Here is a 23,758-nt window from a genome sequence, read left to right as displayed (position 1 = left end):
AGAACTGCATGCAGCACTCCGAGCAAATGATTTTTGAGATCATCCTCTGCCAGCTCGTTTAATTATACCTGGAATTCTTAAAGTAATTTGATCAAAATAATGAAAGGGAACAGTTGGAAGACCCCTGCTGCCTGAGGTCAAGTCGTCTTTAATATCAAGGATTAATTTTCTTTTGGATGTGTCACTGGGCAGAGCAGCAATTACAAGCCACTCCTAAATGCCCTTAAGAAATGGAGCCATGCCATGGTAGTCCATGTGGTGAAGATCCTCTGGTAGGGTTGGGGTTGGAGGGGGAGGGCTGCTCTTGGGTTCAGAAGGACTGATCAAAGTAGATTGGCACACAACTTGGAAGAAAACTTTCAGGCGCTGTCCCTAAGCACCCGCTGCTCCTGTCCTTGGCAGGAGAGGTGGAAGGTTTGGGGCTTGTGCTGGAGTACAGGTAGCCGCTGCTTTTCCAAAGTTCACTTTACACCACTTCGCTTTTACAGAAGACCTCCATCAGCACCTTTTTTCCGCTAACTGAAAGAAATCTGAACGACTTTTGCTTTTACAAAAAAAGGCAAAAAACGGAAAAAGCATTCAGCGGGGTGTCGAGAGAGTGCAGGGCGGTGAGATCAGTGTGGGGACTGATAGCAGGGTGTCGGGAGACTGCGGACAGTGGGATCAGTGTGGGGACTGATAGCAGGGTGTTGGGAGACTGTGGACAGTGGGATCAGTGTGGGGACTGATAGCAGGGTATCGGGAGAGTGGGGGGAGAGGGATCAGCGTGGGGACTGATAGCAGGGTGTCGGGAGAGTGCGGGCAGAGGGATCAGTGTGGGGACTGATAGCAGGGTGTTGGGAGAGTGGGGGGAGAGGGATCAGTGTGGGGACTGATAGCAGGGTGTCGGGAGACTGTGGACAGTGGGATCAGTGTGGGGACTGATAGCAGGGTGTTGGGAGACTGTGGACAGTGGGATCAGTGTGGGGACTGATAGCAGGGTATCGGGAGAGTGGGGGGAGAGGGATCAGTGTGGGGACTGATAGCAGGGTGTCGGGAGAGTGCGGGCAGAGGGATCAGTGTGGGGACTGATAGCAGGGTGTTGGGAGAGTGGGGGGAGAGGGATTAGTGTGGGGACTGATAGCAGGGTGTCGGGAGAATGTGGACAGTGGGATCAGTGTGGGGACTGATCAGTGTGGGGATTGATAGCGGGGTGTTGGGAGAGCATGGGACAGTGGGGACTGATACTGATAGCGGGCTCTCGGAAGAGTGCAGGGCAGTGGGTCTGGGAACACTCAAAAAATTTTCCCATATAAATTGTTGCTTCATCACTTTATGCCATTTCGGCTTATGAAAGGTTTCATAGGAACATTCTACTTTTGGATAGTGGGGGAATCCTGTACTGTTAGCTGTACAACTGCTATCAGACAATCTCATGCATATTCATGCTATTAGACTTTGTGTACAACTGCTATGAGAATCAAGATTTATTGTCATGAACCAAATCATGAAATTTGGTGTTTTCTCATTTAATTTTCACAGGATAACTGTGTTCTGATCCCAAATATCAACCAGCGTAACACCGACCAGGATAACTTTGGGGATTTGTGTGATAACTGCCGGCTGATAGTCAATAATGATCAGAGAGATAGCGATGGGGACGGAAAAGGAGATGTATGTGACCAGGACATGGATGGAGATGGTACGGGCTTGAAATAGCTGCGACAAATTTTCAAAGATAAGTGTGGGCACATCCTCTAAAGCAACCATTCTCAACAGGACTCTTCGGCCCTCCTGGGGACCACAGCACGTTTAAGTAAAGGCCTTGCTTTCTTTTCACCTCCCATAACGTCATGTATTTACACATGTAAAAGCTGAGATTTTTGGACCAATTTCTCAGGTCAAATTTGGGGGAGGTCGACTTTTACATGGTCATACCTTTGACCGGAGTAACTACCTGCGTCGTTCAAGGTGGCAGGAGCTCGGATGGCTGGGATGGGGGTGATAAGTCTGCGTTTGGGGCATCGGGAGTTTGGATGGCTGGGACCGAGTGGTAAGTCTGCATTTGGGTATAGGAAGTTTGGATGGCTGGGACCGAGTGGTAAGTCTGCGTTCAGGGCATCGGGAGTTTGGATGGCTGGGACTGTGTGGTAAATCCATGTTGGGTGCATTGGGAGCTCGGATGGGAGGATGGCCAAGTTGTAGGAGAGAAACTATGGTGGGGCATCGGAAGCTCTGGTGGGTGGACAGCTGGGACAGGGGTCTGCAGTTGGGCGTTGGGAGTTCCTGTAGCGGGTAGTTTGGGCATTGGAAGCTCAGATGGGTGGGTGGTTGGGGCCAAAAATAGGAGGGTCGTTTTTACATGGGTCATACAGAAAACATAATTTCTGGCCCAAAAAAGGATGGAGAGGATCGATTATTACATGAATATATATGGTAAATATTTTTTAATGTTTTTAATGTAGTCAGTAGGAGAGAAGTACAAAAGAAACCAAAACTTGACTGCTTCACAGGGAAGGGTCCATAACAAACTTTGAATAAAGTCCTGGGGGGGTGGGTGGAGGGGGGCATAGCCGAAAAAAGGTTCAGAACGGCTGCTCTAAACCAAAGTTCACACAAGGTAGTTGGCAAGAAGGAGAGATGGAACATCACAGCAGAGCCAAGAGCAGTGTGGTCCCATTGTACCCACCTACCATTGGCTGGCTTGTGGCATTTGAGGATAGGGCAGCAATAATTGAGAGGGATTACTGGACCAGGAGTTGGTCAGAGATTGGAATCTGGAAGCGTGCAGTTCACAGTGCCTGCTGGTCAGAGGGATGGGTCAGGAATGATCACCAGGGGATGAGGTGAATGCTCGAGGTCAGGATGAATGGGATTCATTCTTATTCAGCGTGCTTTGGACTTCAATCATTTCCTTCATTTTCCAGGAATCAGAAACAGTTTGGATAACTGTGAGCGAGTTCCAAATCAGGATCAGAGGGATTGGGATAGAGATGGGATTGGCGATGCCTGTGACAGCTGCCCAAACATCAGTAACCCAGATCAGGTGCACAGCAGCGGTTGACCTTGTTCTGACTCTCAGCTCACTCCATGTCTCAAATCCCGGGCTAATGTTCTCCCTTTGGTACCTGGGTGGGAGTTGGGCGGTTTGCTATTGGGGTTGGAGGGGGGAAGTGTTGGGGTGTCATGGGAATGTCACACTGCCGGCAGAGGGGGTTGCCATAGGAACGTTGTACTGTTGGGGTTGCCAAGGAAACACATTGTTGGGGATTGCGCCAGATACAGTGAGGAGTCGCCATGGGAATCAGATTGTGGCGGGGGTTGCCATTGGGAACACTGGATTGTGGAAGGGTTGCCATGGGAACACCATGTTGTCGGAGGACTGTACAGGCAGTCCCCCATGTTATGGACATTTTGGTAATGGAAATTCACGCTAACCCAAAACTTTAAAACACATAATAAAATTCATCATTATGGGATTTATGTGGGAAAATGAAATTAATGTAAAGTATAATGGAAATAACACGTTCTGCTAATTATGATTTTTACATAGACATAAAGGAGAAATTCCGTAAAATAATTATTTGCATACTTACCTCCAGAGTGGTCGTTTACACAGGAAGCACTTTTACATGGCCTTCCTATGTCGCAGAGTTTGTTGGAGGGTGAATGCGTGTGGACGTCGTATTCATCGTCCCCGTTTCTAACGGAGTGCTTGCGGTCAATTTAGATTGCAGCTGGTCTGTAAAAATGTGTAGGGTGTCTCGGTGGAAAATTATGGAATGGAATTTAGCAAATAAATTCCGTGATGACATTTTTACACTGCCAACGGAGCAGAAAATTTCCTAAGTAGCCGTGTAAAAGTGCCTAATGTTTGTTTTCAGTTCCTCAGCACTGTTGGGCAATATGAATGGGTGTGAATTCACTGGGTTGGTCGGGCTTGGCTGTCACATCTGAGCCCCTCCTCAGTCACGATCTCTCCAGTCCGAGGTCGTGTGGGCAAAGGTCTCATCTGCAGGACATTTTATCTGACGCCCTGGATTTGTGGGTAGTAGCAGTAACCTTGGTCAGCACCATAAAGTCACCCCTCAGCTTTTACTGCGCTTCCAAAGTCACAGAGCTTTCACTCATCACCCCCCCCCCCCTGAACTGCCACAAGAACCCCAAATCTGGATGTGGTTTGTGAGCTTTGATGACCTGGGATGGCCGAGGTTAATGGTGTGATTTGATGTTATGTTTTATATTTATCTAGTTGGATGCTGACCATGACCTTGTGGGTGATTCCTGTGACACTAACATGGACAGGTGAGGATGGGGCCAAAAGTTCATTCAAATGAACTGGGTTTAGGGTTGGGGGTGGGATTGGAGTGGGAAAGAGCTGCTGGCATTTACAACCGATACTGGATAGAGTAACCAGCCTTGAGGTTGTGAGCTTTACACTGCTTGTTTACAGCAAGTTCTCCCTGAGGAGCGGTTTGCAGATCAGTGAGGTGTGTGTGTGTGTGTGTGTGTGTGTGTGTGTGTGTGTGTGTGTGTGTGTGTGTGTGTGTGTGTGTGTGTGTGTGTGTGTGTGTGTGTGTGAGTGTGTGTGTGCATGTGCAAGGTGAGGTTCTGTGCGTGCATATGTCTGTGCTCATATGTGCAAAGAGTATGTATGCATAGGGTGTCTGTTCACATGAATATTGAAGGGGTTTGTGCTTACATGCCTGTTCAAGGGCTAGGTGTTCACACGCCTGTACAAGGGGTTGTTAAGTTACATTGATGTTCATGTTTTTGAGTTCGAGGGTGAATGTAGCCTTTTGTGTGTATGGGTGCATATTTTACGGCTGTAAGTACATCCATATTGCAGTGTAGAGCGATCTGAGCTCGGCAGTTTCCCTCTCTGTGCCCTCAGTGATGGAGACGGGCACCAGGACACCAGAGACAATTGCCCAAGGGTCATTAACAGTGCCCAGCTAGACACTGATGGAGACGGGCTGGGTGATGAGTGTGATGAGGACGACGATAACGATGGGATCCCTGACCAACTTCCCCCTGGACCGGACAATTGTCGTCTTATCTCTAATCCGACCCAGCAAGATCTTGATGGTGAGTAAAGACTGTCAAACCCCAAGCCTTTGATGTAGGAGCCTGGGGTGAGGGCAAGACAGCGGGACAGGTTGCAGATTCCGGAAATTTGAAATGCTGGGAACACTCATTAAGTCGAGCAGCATTTGCATTAACACTGCAGGTTGCTCTCAGATCCAAGAGTTACACTAACCATAGTTACATTCACACCACCTTGTGGAGCAGACAATGTCATTTGAAATCACACCACCACATTCCCAATGCAGGCACTCTATTCCAAGCTCTGTCAGAGGTAGAGGTAAAGAGTCAATGGTGTTCTCAGTCTCCATGAAAATCTGCAATATCCCACGGACTCCTGGGAAGTTATAGCCTGTGTCTCCTCTGCTCCAAGAGGAGGAGGTGGTAGAGAGCGCCATTTAGTCAAGAGCACAGAGAGGTTCATCAATCTACAGCACAAAGTGAGCACTGGGTGTGGGAGCAGCTCTTTCTTTTAGTGGCTTGTTCCCAAAGGGTTTACTGGCCTATCACTGTGCTCCAATGACTGTCCGGGAGAAGCCAGCGAGTAGTGGTGGGTGATTGCTTCTCAAACTGGAGGCCTGTGACTAGTGGTGTGCCTCAGGGATCGGTGCTGGGCCCCTTGTCATCTATATTGATGATCTGGATGATAATGTGGTAAATTGCATCAGCAAGTTTGCCGATGACATGAAGAATGGGGCTGCTGTGGAGAGTGGAGAAGGTTTTAAAAGGGATCTGGACCAGCTGGAAAACTTAGCTGAAAATGGCAGATGGAATTTAATGCAGACAAATGTGAGGTGTTGCGTTTTGGAAGGACGAACCAAGAAAGGACACTCACCTTGAATGGTAGGGAACTGAGGAGTGCGGTAGAACAGCAGGATCTGGGAATACAGATATGCAATTCTTCAAAGGTGGTGTCACAGGTGGACAGGGTTGTTAAGATAGGTTTGGCATATTTACCTTCATAAATCAAAGTATTGAGTACAGGAGTTGGAATGTTATGGTGAAGTTGAATAAGACATTGGTGAGGCCAAATTTGAGTATTGTGATAGAGATAATTAAAATTATGAGCGGGATAGACAGAGTAAATGTCGATAGGCTTTTTCCATTGAGGTTCGGTGAGATACAAACCAGATGAGATGGGTTAAGAGTGAAAAGGGAAAAGTTTAGGCGGAACATCTTCACACAGAGTGGTGGGAGTGTGGAATGAACTGAAGTGATTAACATTTATTTGGACAGGTACATGGATGGGAGAGGTATGGGCTGGGTGCAGGTCAGTGGGACTAGGCAAAAGATTGGTTCAGCGCAGACTAGAAGGGCTGTACTGTAATGTTCTATGGTTAACAGTTCTTTTTGGAAATTGATTAGTTCAGTGGAATTCAGTTTAGGATTGCTTTAAAATAGACTTGATATAGACACAATAGACCAAGAGAGTAACTGGAAAGTTTTGAGTTAATGCGAAATGACTGGAAGAATCTTCTTGTGTGATATATTCGACAGGTGATGGGATTGGAGACATCTGTGAAGAAGATTTTGATGATGACAAGGTGATTGATGTCATTGACATATGTCCTGAGAATGCTCAGATAACATTCACTGATTTCCGAGCATTTCAGACAATAGTCCTGGACCCTGAGGGAGATGCACAGATTGACCCGAACTGGATCGTCTTAAACCAGGTACCTCATCTATTCATGTAAGCTTCTAATGTTATAAAGCACAGAATCAGGTCAAAATAATTAATTTACTAACCTGCAGTTTTCTGGGGTGAAGGAGGATACTGGAGAGTCTCTGGGAGGCCCCTTTCATTGCAGGGAAAACATGCACCTACACCACTGAAGTTCAAGGCTGAACCTTGAGTCCAATGAAGCTGTAAGGCAGAAGCTGTACGAGAGCCTCAGCTTTGAAAGACCGGCTCTGAAATAAAAATTACTGAAGTCCTCTTCAGATAATCTGTAATGAGACCAAGTTTTTGGAGGTCAAGAGGAATGTACAAATTGGGCAGGTTGCATTTGGCAGGACTGGGGCCGATATTCTTGAAGGAGGGTTTGCTGGTTAGATGCATTTAAACTTAGTACCTGGGTTAGAGGCTTAAGGGGAATTCAGGAAGTTATATAATAGAAGTTAGAGAGGCTTAAATATGTGGGCAGAGGAAACAAAACCAGGCATCAAAATGGTCAAAGTTAAAAATAACAAAAAATTAAAGCTGTTACATCTAAATCTTCCCAGAATTTGGATATGCAAATCCTAGCAAACGCAATGGATGAATTAATGGCTCAGAAAGAAAGAAATGGTTATGGCATTACAGAAACATGGCTGTGGAGTGACTAAAACTGGAACTAAATTTTCAAGGATATTTGGCATTTAGGAAGAGCAGGGAGGTGTTGAAGCTCTGTTACTAGGGGAATGCAGTAGTGAGAAACGACCTTAGCTTGGCAGATCTTGATGTAGAATTCAAATAATTTGGGGAAAGCTAAGAAATAGCAAAGGGCAGAACATCCAGGAGGTTTTTATAGACTGTCGAATAATAGTTGTAATATCGGGGTATGCGATTAATCAGGCAATTGGAGAAATCGACAGTGGTGGGGGGTGGGGGGGGGGGATTTTAATTTATATAAAAAGTGGATAAATCCAAATTGCAATAATAAGATAGTCTGAATCCATGGGATGTAAACAAAATTTTCCAGGTAAACTTGTCTTGTGCAAAGGGTAAAGATTAATTGATTGTTGTAAAGGGCGTCTTTTGGGAAGAATGTCCAGAATACGGTAGGATTTTGCATTGGGTTTGAAACTGATGCAAGACAAGGGCCTCAAATCTTAACAAAGGAAGCCGTGAAGAAATTAGAGGAGAATTAGCTGCGATTAGGTGGGACAATTTTAAAAGGCTTGAAACTAGAGAGGGAATGGCTAGCAGGAAAGAAACAGCACGTAAATAGTAAAATTAAATATCTTTTAATGCACAAAAACCTATCAGGAAAAGTCATTCATCTGTGGCTGATGGGCAATTAACAACAGTAGGGCAATGCTTATAACATTGCTATAAATAGCAATTGGTTTGAGGTATGGGAGCATTTTAGATCACAGCAAATGATCAATAAAATGTAATTTTATTTTTAAAAAGGCAAGGTAGATTAGGAGGGTAGCGAGGCTACAAACATAAAAGTAGATGTTAGAGCACACATGTCAAACTCTGGCCCGCGGGCCAAATTTGGCCCGCGATATAATTATATTTGCCCCGCAAGATCATTTCAAAAATGTATTAGAGGTGGCCCGCCCTGCAGCGAGAGCCGATGCTGTTTTTTGGTAATGTCACCCCCACCATCTTCCCCCTTCATTGCACATCCTTCCCCATTGTAACACGAGAAATTGTAACACGAGAAGTCTGTCGATGTCATCAGCTGGCAAGCCAGTTGGAAGGCTCCCCGCACAACTAGTCACTTCTCCCACCTGTCGAGCGGTGCGGCGGATGGGCGAGCACTTGTGATTTCCTGTCGGCGCGACGGGCACAGCAGGCTGCACACGGCCCCCGGGCAGCGCGAGCCCCGCGCGACTGGCACCGGACGGCCCTTCCACAGCGCGAGCGCACTTCTCCCGGTCGCCATGGCCTTCAGCGCTTGCACCCGCGCGGACCCCAGGGATGGCTGGTTCGGCCCTGCACGTGAAGAGAGAGATGGTGGCTGTCCGCAAAGGCTGATCGGCAACGCGCTGGGCCTGAGTGGGTGGGTAAGCAGGGGTGGGCAGAGGGTGTAGATGAGGAGTAATGAGCAGGGGAAGTTATGGTGGTGCGAGGGGCAGTTAGAGGGAGGGATGAGTAGAAGGAGGGGTGGATAGGGAAGAGGTAAAAGGGGAGGGGCAGGGCGAGTAGGGGAGGGGTGATTAGAGGGTGAGAGACGGGTAGAGGGAGGAACAGGTTTTTAAAAAAAAATTTTTTTTTCACACCATAAATCACATTAACCATGGTACACACTTTTTCCTTTTCACACATATACAGTGCCATTTTCTCCCCCCCCTCCCTCCTCCCATCCCACCCTCCCTACCTCCCCCCTCCCGTCCATTTAAGGTATACAATCTAGGATACATTAATCCAGTCAGACAATGTTGTCATTCAATAAAAATACACCAGAAATTCTACTGAGTCCATTCTTTTCATTTCCTTTTCCTTCCGTTAACTTAGGTAATGATTGTCCCCGGTAGGTTTTCGCTATTGTATTTAATGTAAGGCTCCCATATTTGTTCGAATATTTCAATATTATTTCTTAAACTATATGTTATTTTTTCTAATGGAATACATTTATTCATTTCTATATACCATTGTTGTATTTTCAAATTATCTTCCAATTTCCAGGTTGACCTAATACATTTTTTTGCTACGGCTAGAGCTATCTTAACAAATCTTTTTTGTGCATCCTCCAAATCAATTCCAAATTCTTTGTTTTTTATGTTACTTAGGAGGAAGATCTCTGGATTCTTTGTATATTGTTTTCTGTTATTTTATTTAATATCTGATTTAGATCTTCCCAAAATTTTTTTTACTTTCTCACATGTCCAGATTATTATTTTTTTTTGTTTTTTTCCATTTAATACCAAATAGTCGACCAAAACAAAAATGCAATTCTTACAGCACTCATACATGTACTTTATGATGTATTTATCAAAATCACTGTCCAAATGTTCCCATTATCATTCCTCTTCCTGCATCAAAATACTTCTGATTGTTGATTACTGCCACTGATGTTCCAAAGTCAAACCATGTCAAGTATAAAATAAATGTTCGGTGCACAGTTTTCTTTTTCTAATAACACTAAACACAACAAAACAGCGATGATCCAGGTAATCATAGCACAACTTCGCAAAGGTCTTTTTCTCAGAGTTCGCGATGGTTTCCTTGCTTTTTTTTAAAATTTTTTATTTTTCACACCATAAATCACATTAGTCATGATACACACTTTTTCCTTTTCACACATATACAGTGACATTTTCTCCCCCCATCTCCCTCCTCCCAACCCACCCCCCCCTCCCATCCATTTAAGGTATGCAATCTAGGATACATTAAACCAGTCAGACAATGTTGTCACTCAACAAAAATACACCAGAAATTCTACTGAGTCCATTCTTTTCTTTCCTTCTCCTTCCATCAACTTAGGTAATGATTGTCCCCGGTAGGTTTTCGTTATTGTATTTAATGTAAGGCTCCCATATTTGTTTAAATATTTCAATATTATTTCTTAAACTATAGGTTATTTTTTCTAATGGAATACATTTATTCATTTCTATATACCATTGTTGTATTTTCAAATTATCTTCCAATTTCCAGGTTGACATAATACATTTTTTTGCTACGGCTAGAGCTATCTTAACAAATCTTTTTTGTGCATCCTCCAAATCAATTCCAAATTCTTTGTTTTTTATGTTACTTAGGAGAAAGATCTCTGGATTCTTTGGTATACTGTTTTCTGTTATTTTATTTAATATCTGATTGAGATCTTCCCAAAATTTTTCTACTTTCTCACATGTCTAGATTGCATGAATTGTTGTTCCCATTTCTTTTTTACATCGAAAACATCTATCAGATACTGTTGGGTCCCATTTATTTAACTTTTGAGGTGCAATGTATAGTCTGTGTATCCAGTTATATTGTATCATACGTAGCCTCGTATTTATTGTATTTCTCATCGTTCCAGAACATAATTTCTCCCATGTTTCCTTTTTTATCTTTATATTTAAATCTTGTTCCCATTTTTGTTTAATTTTACCATTTGTTTCCTCATTCTCCTTTTCTTGCAGTTTAATATACATATTTGTTATAAATCTTTTGATTATCATTGTATCTGTAATCACATATTCAAGGTTACTTCCCTCTGGCAAACTCAAACTGCTTCCTAATTTATCCTTCAAGTAGGATCTCAATTGGTAATATGCCAGCGCTGTATCTTGAGTTATATTGTACTTATATTTCATTTGTTCAAAGGATAAGAATCTATTTCCTGAAAAAACAATTTTCTATTCTTTTAATCCCTTTTTTTTTCCATTCTCTTTTTTTTAAAATTTTTTATTTTTCACACCATAAATCACATTAGCCATGATACACACTTTTTCCTTTTCACACATATACAGTGATATTTTCTCCCCCCCCCTCCCTCCTCCCAACCCACGCCCCCCACCCCCCCCTCCCATCCATTTAAGGTATACAATCTAGGATACATTAAACCAGTCAGACAATGTTGTCACTCAACAAAAATACACCAGAAATTCTACTGAGTCCATTCTTTTCTTTCCTTCTCCTTCCATCAACTTAGGTAATGATTGTCCCCGGTAGGTTTTCGCTATTGTATTTAATGTAAGGCTCCCATATTTGTTCGAATATTTCAATATTATTTCTTAAACTATATGTTATTTTTTCTAATGGAATACATTTATTCATTTCTATATACCATTGTTGTATTTTCAAATTATCTTCCAATTTCCAGGTTGACATAATACATTTTTTTGCTACGGCTAGAGCTATCTTAACAAATCTTTTTTGTGCATCCTCCAAATCAATTCCAAATTCTTTGTTTTTTATGTTACTTAGGAGAAAGATCTCTGGATTCTTTGGTATATTGTTTTCTGTTATTTTATTTAATATCTGATTGAGATCTTCCCAAAATTTTTCAACTTTCTCACATGTCTAGATTGCATGAATTGTTGTTCCAATTTCTTTTTTACATCGAAAACATCTATCAGATACTGTTGGGTCCCATTTATTTAACTTTTGAGGTGCAATGTATAGTCTGTGTATCCAGTTATATTGTATCATACGTAGCCTCGTATTTATTGTATTTCTCATCGTTCCAGAACATAATTACTCCCATGTTTCCTTTTTTATCTTTATATTTAAATCTTGTTCCCATTTTTGTTTAGTTTTACCATTTGTTTCCTCATTCTCCTTTTCTTGCAGTTTAATATACATATTTGTTATAAATCTTTTGATTATCATTGTATCTGTAATCACATATTCAAGGTTACTTGCCTCTGGCAAACTCAAACTGCTTCCTAATTTATCTTTCAAGTAGGATCTCAATTGGTAATATGCCAGCGCTGTATCTTGAGTTATATTGTACTTATATTTCATTTGTTCAAAGGATAAGAATCTATTTCCTGAAAAACAATTTTCTATTCTTTTAATCCCTTTTTTTTCCCATTCTCTTTTTTTTTAAATTTTTTATTTTTCACACCATAAATCACATTAGCCATGATACACACTTTTTCCTTTTCACACATATACAGTGATATTTTCTCCCCCCCCCCTCCCTCCTCCCAACCCACCCCCCCCACCCCCCCTCCCATCCATTTAAGGTATACAATCTAGGATACATTAAACCAGTCAGACAATGTTGTCACTCAACAAAAATACACCAGTAATTCTACTGAGTCCATTCTTTTCTTTCCTTCTCCTTCCATCAACTTAGGTAATGATTGTCCCCGGTAGGTTTTCGCTATTGTATTTAATGTAAGGCTCCCATATTTGTTCGAATATTTCAATATTATTTCTTAAACTATATGTTATTTTTTTCTAATGGAATACATTTATTCATTTCTATATACCATTGTTGTATTTTCAAATTATCTTCCAATTTCCAGGTTGACATAATACATTTTTTTGCTACGGCTAGAGCTATCTTAACAAATCTTTTTTGTGCATCCTCCAAATCAATTCCAAATTCTTTGTTTTTTATGTTACTTAGGAGGAGGATCTCTGGATTCTTTGGTATATTGTTTTCTGTTATTTTATTTAATATCTGATTGAGATCTTCCCAAAATTTTTCTACTTTCTCACATGTCTAGATTGCATGAATTGTTGTTCCCATTTCTTTTTTACATCGAAAACATCTATCAGATACTGTTGGGTCCCATTTATTTAACTTTTGAGGTGTAATGTATAGTCTGTGTATCCAGTTATATTGTATCATACGTAGCCTCGTATTTATTGAATTTCTCATCGTTCCAGAACATAATTTCTCCCATGTTTCCTTTTTTATCTTTATATTTAAATCTTTTTCCCATTTTTGTTTAGTTTTACCATTTGTTTCCTCATTCTCCTTTTCTTGCAGTTTAATATACATATTTGTTATAAATCTTTTGATTATCATTGTATCTGTAATCACATATTCAAGGTTACTTCCCTCTGGCAAACTCAAACTGCTTCCTAATTTATCCTTCAAGTAGGATCTCAATTGGTAATATGCCAGCGCTGTATCTTGAGTTACATTGTACTTGTATTTCATTTGTTCAAAGGATAAGAATCTATTTCCTGAAAAACAATTTTCTATTCTTTTAATCCCTTTTTTTCCCATTCTCTTTTTTTTAAAATTTTTTATTTTTCACACCATAAATCACATTAGCCATGATACACACTTTTTCCTTTTCACACATATACAGTGATATTTTCTCCTCCCCCCCTCCCTCCTCCCAACCCACCCCCCCCACCCCCCCTCCCATCCATTTAAGGTATACAATCTAGGATACATTAAACCAGTCAGACAATGTTGTCACTCAACAAAAATACACCAGAAATTCTACTGAGTCCATTCTTTTCTTTCCTTCTCCTTCCATCAACTTAGGTAATGATTGTCCCCGGTAGGTTTTCGCTATTGTATTTAATGTAAGGCTCCCATATTTGTTCGAATATTTCAATATTATTTCTTAAACTATATGTTATTTTTTCTAATGGAATACATTTATTCATTTCTATATACCATTGTTGTATTTTCAAATTATCTTCCAATTTCCAGGTTGACATAATACATTTTTTTGCTACGGCTAGAGCTATCTTAACAAATCTTTTTTGTGCATCCTCCAAATCAATTCCAAATTCTTTGTTTTTTATGTTACTTAGGAGGAAGATCTCTGGATTCTTTGGTATATTGTTTTCTGTTATTTTATTTAATATCTGATTGAGATCTTCCCAAAATTTTTCTACTTTCTCACATGTCTAGATTGCATGAATTGTTGTTCCCATTTCTTTTTTACATCGAAAACATCTATCAGATACTGTTGGGTCCCATTTATTTAACTTTTGAGGTGCAATGTATAGTCTGTGTATCCAGTTATATTGTATCATACGTAGCCTCGTATTTATTGTATTTCTCATCGTTCCAGAACATAATTTCTCCCATGTTTCCTTTTTTATCTTTATATTTAAATCTTGTTCCCATTTTTGTTTAGTTTTACCATTTGTTTCCTCATTCTCCTTTTCTTGCAGTTTAATATACATATTTGTTATAAATCTTTTAATTATCATTGTATCTGTAATCACATATTCAAGGTTACTTGCCTCTGGCAAACTCAAACTGCTTCCTAATTTATCCTTCAAGTAGGATCTCAATTGGTAATATGCCAGCGCTGTATCTTGAGTTATATTGTACTTATCTTTCATTTGTTCAAAGGATAAGAATCTATTTCCTGAAAAACAATTTTCTATTCTTTTAATCCCTTTTTTTGCCCCATTCTCTAAAGGAAAGGTTATCTATTGTAAAAGGGAGTAACTTGTTTTGCATCAATATCAGTTTTGGTAATTGATAATTTGTTTTATTTCTTTCTACATGAATCTTCTTCCAAATATTGAGGAGATGATGTAATACTGGAGAACTTCTATGTTGTACCAATTTTTCATCCCATTTATATAATATGTGTTCAGGTATCTTTTTCCCTATTTTATCTAATTCTAATCTCGTCCAATCTGGCTTTTCCCTTGTTTGATAAAAATCTGATAGGTATCTTAATTGTGCGGCTCTATAATAATTTTTAAAGTTTGGTAGTTGTAAGCCTCCTTGTTTATACCATTCTGTTAATTTATCTAGTGCTATCCTCGGTTTCCCCCCTCTCCATAAAAATTTCCTTATTATTTTCTTTAACTCCTTGAATAATTTCTCTGTCAGTTGTATTGGCAATGCCCGAAATAAGTATAATATCCTTGGAAAAATGTTCATTTTAATACAGTTTACCCTTCCTATTAGTGTTAGTGGTAAATCTTTCCAATGCTCTAAATCGTCCTGTAATTTTTTCATTAGTGGATAATAATTGAGTTTATATAGTTGGCCGAGATTTTTGTTTATTTGTACACCTAGGTATCTTATTGCTTGCATTTGCCATCTAAATGGTGATTCCTTCTTAAACTTTGAGAAATCCACATTATTCATAGGCATTGCTTCACTTTTATTTACGTTTATCTTGTAACCCGACACTTCTCCATATTCCTTCAATTTCATATAATTCTTTTATTGATAGTTCTGGTTCTGTTAAGTACACTATAACATCATCCGCAAATAAACTGATTTTATATTCCTTGTCTTTTACTTTTATTCCTTTTATATTATTATCTATTCTTATCAATTCTGCTAGTGGTTCTATAGCTAACGCAAACAATAAAGGTGATAGTGGGCATCCATGCCGTGTTGACCTGCTTAAGTTAAATTGCTTTGATACATGTCCATTTACTGTCACTTTCGCTAACGGTCCCTTATATAATGTTTTAATCCAATTAATATACTTCTCCGGTAAACTGAATTTTTGCAATATTTTGAACAAATAATTCCATTCTACTCTGTCAAAGGCCTTCTCTGAGTCTAAAGCAACTGCTACTGTAGGTGCTTTATTCCTTTCTACTGCATGAATTAAGTTAATAAATTTACAAATATTGTCTGTTGTGCGTCTTTTTTTGATAAATCCAGTTTGGTCTAAATTTACCATTTTCGGTACATACTCTGCTAATCTGTTTGCTAATAGTTTAGCTATTATCTTATAATCTGTGTTAAGTAAAGATATTGGTCTATATGACGCTGGTGAGAGTGGATCTTTCCCTTGCTTTAGTATTACTGTAATTATTGCTGTTTTACATGAATCTGGTAAGCTTTGTGTTTTATCAATCTGGTTGATTACTTCCAGGAGGCGCGGAATTAATAAGTCTTTAAATGTTTTGTAGAATTCTATTGGGAATCCATCCTCTCCTGGTGTCTTATTATTTGGTAATTTTTTTATTATCTCTTGTATTTCTACTATTCCAAATGGCTCTGTTAATTTATTTTGTTCCTCTATTTGTAGTTTTGGTAGTTCAATTTTAGCCAGAAATTCATCTATTTTCCCTTCTTTCCCTTCGTTTTCAGTTCGGTATAATTGTTCATAGAATTCTCTAAAGTTTTCCTTAATTTCTTTTGGATTATATGTAATTTGTTTGTCTTTTTCCTTGATGCCAATACCATTTTCTTAGCTTGTTCTGTCTTAAGCTGCCATGCTAGGATTTTGTTTGTTTTTTCACCTAGTTCATAATATTTCTGTTTTGTCTTCATTATGTTCTTCTCCACCTTATATGTTTGTAGTGTTTCATATTTTATTTTTTTATCCGCCAATTCTCTTCTTTTAGTTGTATCTTCCTTCATTGCTAATTCTTTTTCTATATTTACTATTTCCCTTTCCAACTGCTCTGTTTCCTGATTATAGTCCTTCTTCATCTTGGTTACATAACTTATTATTTGCCCTCTAATGAATGCTTTCATTGCATCCCATAGTATAAACTTATCTTCCACTGATTCCGTATTTATTTCAAAATACATTTTTATTTGTTTTTCAATAAATTCTCTAAAATCCTGCCTTTTAAGTAACATGGGGTTTAATCTCCATCTATACATTCTTGGAGGGATGTCCTCTAACTTTACTATCAATATTAAGGGTGAATGGTCCGATAGTATTCTAGCTTTATATTCTGTTTTTCTTACTCTATCTTGCATACGAGCTGATAACAAAAATAGGTCCATTCTTGAGTATGTTTTATGTCTAGCCGAGTAATATGAATATTCCTTTCCTTTTGGGTGTTGTTTCCTCCATATATCCAAAAGTTGCATTTCTTCCATCGATTTAATTATAAATTTGGTTACTTTGTTCTTTCTGTTAATTTTTTTTCCAGTTTTGTCCATATTTGAATCCAAATTCAGGTTGAAATCCCCTCCTATTAATATGTTCCCTTGCGTATCTGCTACCTTCAAAAAGATATCTTGCATAAACTTTTGATCTTCTTCGTTAGGTGAATATACATTGAGTAGATTCCAAAACTCCGAATATATCTGACATTTTATCATTACATATCTCCCTGCTGGATCTATTATTTCCTCTTCTATTTTAAATGGCACATTTTTACTAATTAATATAGCTACTCCTCTTGCTTTTGAATTATACGATGCTGCTGTTACGTGTCCTACCCAATCTCTCTTTAACTTCTTGTGCTCCATTCAGTTAAGTGTGTTTCTTACACAAATGCAATATCAATTTTTTCTTTTTTCAGTAAATTTAGCAGTTTCTTCCTTTTAATTTGGTTATGTATTCCATTAATATTTAAAGTCATATAGTTCAACGTAGCCATTTTATACTTTGTTTATCTTCCCTTTCCGTTTCTCCATCATTACCTTTCCTTCTTATCCATTTCTGTTTTCTTGTTTTAAACCCTTTATAAGACAACATTCCTAAAACATCAAACATTTTCCTTATTCTCCTATTTAAAACTTCTTTAGCCCCAATCTCCCCTTCCCCTCCTGAGTTGTCCTTTATCCCTTGTCGGACAACCACATCTCCCCAGGGAGGAACAAGTTGAGGGGAGAGGCAGTAGAGGGGCATGTATAGGATGGGGTGGGTAGAGGCAGAGCGAGTGGAGTGAGGGGTGAGTAGAGGTTGGGTAAAGGACTGGTTAGGTAGAGGGATGGTGGGTCGAGGGTGAATAGAGGCCTAGAGCCTGAGGAGTGAGCAGGAAATGCTGAGTCCTGATGCAGGCCAAAATGGACACAGCCTGTGAATGCTGACTACATCTCCACAGGGACCAAATATGTTTCCCTCAGGTCAAGCAAAGGGTGAATTTGAGCTACCTACTCCTGACCTGTAACATTATCCTCATAAAGTTATATCCTAAAGTTTAACATTACATATATTGAAAGAAGAGAAAACATGCAGATGTTGTTGAAAATTTTCAATAAATATTTAGTTCGGCCCTCGACTTAGTCCAAGTTTTTAATTTTGGCCCTCCGTGAATTTGAGTTTGACACCCCTGTGTTAGAGGATCTATAGGCATGCAAAAAGGAAAAAAAAATCACGAATGATTTGAAAGAGGCCATTTGGTCCATTTAAGTTATTGCTAGCTGGAGGCAAAAGCAATCCAAAGCTGCCTATTCCCTCATGAGAGGCGGACTTACCTTTCAGTTACAAGCCCAGCTCTCTGTTGTGGTGAATGCTATCATTGAATCTGCAGTGGATTCCAGAATCCTCGTTGTGTAAAAATCACTTCCCCAACATGCCTTCATTGTTTGTCCCCGGGTTTTGACTGCCGCTGCCGGAGGTAGAGTTTGCAAGTTTTATGAACTGATTACACTGACAGTTGTGTCTCAGACTTCATCATTATCACGGCAATGACATATCTAACCATTTACTCAGCACTTTAAGGTTTTAAAGTCCATGCAGCTCATGTTCCAGGTGTGCTACAAACTTCATTTTGAAAATATCTTTTGTTAGAGTGCTTAAGGGTCTATCGCTCATGGTTAATGTGATGTTGCAGGGGATGGAGATTGTACAGACAATGAACAGTGATCCAGGACTTGCTGTTGGTAAGACGTACCATCTTCTATCTTTTAACTATTTAACCAAATAAGAGGTTGAATGAGTGCTGCACTGACACAAAGAGTTTAACCTGGCAGTGTATCAAGAGCATAATTCAGTTTACTCGTTATTCTGGGAGTGTTTGATCAGCCAATGTACCAATGCAATAAGCAAGGTAAATGGTATATTCATCTTTATGATGAGGATTTACAGTCTAAGAGAGACTTACTGCCATGATTGAGGTCTGCTGGTGACTACTGTGCACGGATCTGCTTTGGATGCACTCCTTGGAGAGGGAGTGCAGCAAAGCTCTGCCCAATAATGGATTCACAACTCAATCTGCGCCTGTCAGTAGGTTTGCACCTTCAACAGGATCCCACCACCAGACTCATCTTCCTGTCTGGTCTTTGGCACGTGGCAACTGATGTCCTGGGCTGTGGCTTGACCACATCTCATCTCTGCTCTCACTCTCACTCTCTCTCTCTCTCCTCCTGGACATCACCAGCTCCAACGAGATTCCACTACGACACACATGTCCCCTCCCCCTCCACTTTCAGCGTTTCACAGGGATGGCCTCCTTTGTGACCCTTGTCCACTCTTCCATCGTCAGATTCCTAAAATGAACACTGCCCTGAGCTCAGTCATGGTAACAGATTGGCAGGTGATTCGAGGATGTTATTAATGACTCTTTTATATGTGTAATATCTCTTGAGGCAATTTCTTGCCTGTGATGACTCGGAATGGAGGCTGTTAGGGATGCCTTGGAGAACCCACATTGAAGTCTATTTGACGGATATTTAATTAATCAGGGCATCAACGGTATATGGGAGAAAGTCAGGGTGTGAGGCTGATTGGGAGGATGGATCAGCTTATGATTAGCATGGCAGAGCAGACTTAAAGGGCCAAAAAGCCTACTTCTACTCCTGTATCTTGTGATCTCTGTAAAAGCACCTGCCTCCCAACCTGATCCATGAAGCTGGTCCTGCCTCACCTGTGACAGTCTCCCGAACCCATACAAAGTATGGAAAAATGTTGGCAGCCGTCCGAACAAAAAGATAGGGAGTGGAGGGGGAGGGGGCGAGGAGCACAGTCCCAAAGGCAGGAGGTAATAGGTGAAGAAGGGAGGGAGGGCACACAAGCTGGTGGAGGGGGGGGATGGAAAGATGGTTCTATGAATAGAAGGGGTGGAGAGCTAAAGGAAAGAAGACAAGGGCAAGGGAGGGAGAATGGAGATGAGGCTAGCAGAAACCAGAGGTCGATGTTAATGCCATCCAGCTTAGAGAGATTCCAGACAGATAATCAAGTGCTGCTCCTCCAATTTTCAGGCGATCTTACTGAGACCATAGACAGAAATGTCAAGGTGGGAGTGGGGCGCAGAATTGAAATGGTTGGCCACTGGGAGATCCCCGTCACTGATGCGGACAGAGCAAAGCGATCTCCCAGTCTTCGCCCAGTCTCTGATGTGGAGAGGGCCACAAAGAGAGCACCGGATGCAGTAGATCACTCCTGTGGGTACACAAGTGAAGTGTTGCTTCACTTGAAAGGCCTGTTTGGGGGGCCCCAAACTGCAGTGAGGGAGGAGGTAAGGGTGCAATTGTTGCACTTCCTGCAGTCACAGAAGAAGGTGCTGGTGGGGGGCACTGGTGGGGAGGATGAGTGCACAAGGGAGTCACGGAAGGAGAGGTCCCTACAGAAGGCAGAGAGAGGAGGAAAGGGGAAGATGTGTCTGGTGGTGGGATCCTGTTGAAGGTGCCAGAAATTATGGAGGATAATATTATGTCCTTGGTAAGGACAGGGCAGGGATCAGGCGTTGAGGGAGAAGATCAGCCATGATCTTACTGAATTAGAAAGCAGATCTGAGGGGGAAAAGGTCCTGTGGTGGTTACGTTGCATTTCCCCCCCCCCCCCCCCCCCTCAATAAGCAGCCTGTCCTTTCTCCACAGGATACACCGCTTTCAATGGCGTGGACTTTGAAGGAACGTTTCATGTGAACACAGTAACAGATGATGATTATGCTGGGTTTATCTTTGGCTATCAGGACAGCTCCAGCTTCTATGTGGTAATGTGGAAACAAACAGAGCAAACCTACTGGCAGGCAAATCCTTTCCGTGCTGTGGCTGAGCCAGGGATCCAGCTCAAGGTAAACAATCTGCTTTCTCCATCATTCTGTGCCTGCCTACAACCCTTTATCACTGCCCCAGTGCATCATTTCCAACCCGTGTCATGCTCTATGGTACCACCTCAATCTCCCCTGGACAATTCCAGCTCTCCATGTTGTATTGCTGCCCCCTTGCTCTTTATGTTCTACTCTGGACCACATCAGTTTCTTCTAAGATTCTGTGCTTTTCTCTTCCATTACCTTCACGACTATCTATCACCCTTTCCTCACTGTCTTTCCATATCCCAATTCCTTTACCCAGTCACCCCTGCCCCAGTTCTGTACCATTCCCTCCCTCTTATCTGTTGTAGTACTTCAGGGAACTCTCCAACATCCTTCATTAGGACTGTGATGAGGAAAATTTTCTTCTCTCTGAGGGTGGTGGATCTGTGGAATTCTTTGACACAGGAAGTAGTTGAGGCCGGTTCCTTGTCAATATTTAAGAGTAGGTTAGATTTGGCTCTTGTGGCTAATGGGATCAATGGGTATGGGGAGAAGGGAGGAACCGGGTACTGATCAGCCATGATCATAATGAATGGTGGTGTAGGCTTGAAGGGCCAAATGGCCTATTCCTGCACCTATTTTTTTTCTATATTTCTATTAATTTAACTGATCTCTATCCTTTTTCACTCAATCCTATTTTGATAATCTCAAATTATTTGTTTGCCATTGTGTCTTTCTCACTCTTTTTAATCTCTTTAGTAATATTTCCATCTGAATTTCCAAATCTTTCATTTCACCATTTGCATCCTACAGGGTAAAGAGCAAGGAGGGGAATCATTTGAAGGCTTTCCCAGACAACCAGTCTCGTTACAATAGGTTGGCTATGCTCTCAAAACATTTCTGGGGCTTTGTGAATTAGATTTGCACCCCATGTACGATCTATGGAATAAAATGTCCATTAGAATTGTCATCTGGTCTTTCCGCAGTTGACATGGCTGACTCTGCGGAGAGGAAGAAAAAGTTTGCAATGCAAGATTCAAAAAATATAGACCGACAGCTTAATCCTAATTTCGTCACCATATCCGCAGCAGCGGAGCTCTCCTTACTAACAGTCCATAAAAAAATAATTGAATGTTGCAAATCAGTTGGTCAGTGGCAGGAAGGTGACGTGGGATCAACAGGTTTGTGACTGAGATACGGGAAGAGGATTTATTGATCTCCGTTGTTTCTCAATAGATCTTGATGTGCAGACTTGTGAATCTAATAAAACATTTAACAGAAATAGGAACCAGAATCTAGGGTGAAATTAAAAACATCAAGACGATAGGCTTTCTGTTGGCTAACAAAACACCTAGAGCAGTGGTTTTCAAACTCTCCCCCCCCCCACCCCCACCCCCACCCCACCTAAACCCTCATTCCTCCTTAAGTAATTCCTATGCCATAAGTGGTCTGTAATTGGTAAGGGATTGCTTAAGGTGGTATGTGAGTTTAGGGGAGCAGTTTGAAAACGACTAACCTATAGCAATCAATTCACGCAAGGAGATTTTCATGTTTTATCCTTGACCTATATTTTGCTTTCTACTCTGAACGTGATTACACAATCAAGCATGGTGCCGGTGTCCAGGCTGACCATCTCTACTCATCACACACTGATTTTTCTTCCCAAGTCCCTCCAACTTCTCCCAGATTCAACCATTCAACAACACCCTTGGGCAAGTTTATTGTAGTCAATTAACCTACAAACCTGAAGGACTTTGGGTTGTGGGAGGAAGTCTGTACAATCTCGACATGAACAACACCAGAGGCAGCATTTCTGATCCACTGTGCCTGCCTATACTATCAATGCTCCATACAATATCCTCAGTAAACACAATCAATTTCCTTAATCTCAAACTCCTGTCAACAGGCGGTGAAATCGCAGACTGGTCCAGGACAACATTTGCGAAATGCGCTCTGGCACACAGGAGACACCAGTAACCAAGTCCGGCTCTTGTGGAAGGATCCCAGGAACATTGGCTGGAAAGACAATACATCCTATCGTTGGTTCCTGCAGCACCGGCCACAGGTTGGGTACATCAGGTGGGTCCCGTCAGCCCTCAGGTTGGAACCTTAGGTGGACCACGTCTTCTCTGGCTTCCTGATTTCAAGTTTGTCACAATCTTTCCTGGGGCTGTGAGAGAAGGAAACAACAGAACATCGTTCGGGGCTGTACTCGCTTGAATTTAGAAAAATGGGAGGGGATCTTATAGAAACATATAAGATTATGAAAGGCATAGATAAGATAGAGGTAGGTTATTCCCATTGGTGTGGGAGACCAGAAATAGGGGACACGGACTCAAAGATCCATTGTAGTAGATTTAGGATGGAGATAAAGAGGAACTGCTTTTCCCAGAGAGTGCCTGTTAAAATGGTGGAGGTGACCTCAGAGAATATATTTAAGACAAGGTTCAATAATTTTTACCTAGTAGGTGAATTAGGGATTTGGGGAAAAGGGAGGAAGGTAGAGATTAATCTATCATCGTATCAGCCATGAATGGAGGAGCAGGTTCAATGGGCCAGATGGCCTACTCTGCTCCTATTTCTTATGTTCTTGTTCATCTGGATTTTGTCCCTCTCCATCTCTTACCCCTCCCTTCCTGTATAGGGTGCGGCTCTATGAGGGACCAGAGATCGTGGCGGATTCCGGGGTGATCATTGACACTACAATGCGTGGAGGGAGACTGGGAGTCTTCTGCTTCTCCCAGGAAAATATAATTTGGGCAAATCTACGCTACCGTTGCAATGGTGAGTGGAGCGTTTGATGGAAGTTGGGAGTGGGAGCTGGGCGTGAGATTGGAGGAGAGGAAACAAGGGTGGGAGCAGCCATGAAGAATTGAATTATGAGGCTTGTTTAAATGGATGAGGTTTACAGGTCTTGGTAAAACTGGCAAAACCTCAGAAGGGAAAGATGCAGGATTATTATCTCGGGCCTAGAGCAGAGAAATA

General features: G+C 41.2%; 1 protein-coding gene across 7 annotated transcripts in view; it reads left to right on the top strand.

Annotated features, from left to right (window-relative positions):
• Positions 1 to 23,758, top strand: part of comp (cartilage oligomeric matrix protein) — an 81,291-nt gene that overhangs the window by 54,543 nt on the left and 2,990 nt on the right. For all 7 annotated transcript variants that reach the window (XM_069927790.1, XM_069927789.1, XM_069927786.1 and 4 more), the window contains 9 exons: positions 1,522 to 1,681; positions 2,907 to 3,025; positions 4,232 to 4,284; positions 4,874 to 5,067; positions 6,562 to 6,740; positions 18,632 to 18,680; positions 20,616 to 20,812; positions 22,680 to 22,852; positions 23,418 to 23,557. In XM_069927790.1, coding sequence (XP_069783891.1) covers positions 1,522 to 1,681; positions 2,907 to 3,025; positions 4,232 to 4,284; positions 4,874 to 5,067; positions 6,562 to 6,740; positions 18,632 to 18,680; positions 20,616 to 20,812; positions 22,680 to 22,852; positions 23,418 to 23,557 — 1,264 coding nt within the window. The remainder of the gene's footprint in view (positions 1 to 1,521; positions 1,682 to 2,906; positions 3,026 to 4,231; positions 4,285 to 4,873; positions 5,068 to 6,561; positions 6,741 to 18,631; positions 18,681 to 20,615; positions 20,813 to 22,679; positions 22,853 to 23,417; positions 23,558 to 23,758) is intronic.

This window comes from Narcine bancroftii, chromosome 3 (assembly GCF_036971445.1).
Source record: "Narcine bancroftii isolate sNarBan1 chromosome 3, sNarBan1.hap1, whole genome shotgun sequence".
Taxonomy (NCBI): domain Eukaryota; kingdom Metazoa; phylum Chordata; class Chondrichthyes; order Torpediniformes; family Narcinidae; genus Narcine; species Narcine bancroftii.
Note: the sequence above shows the minus strand (reverse complement) of the source record. Positions and strands in the feature narration are given on the sequence as shown.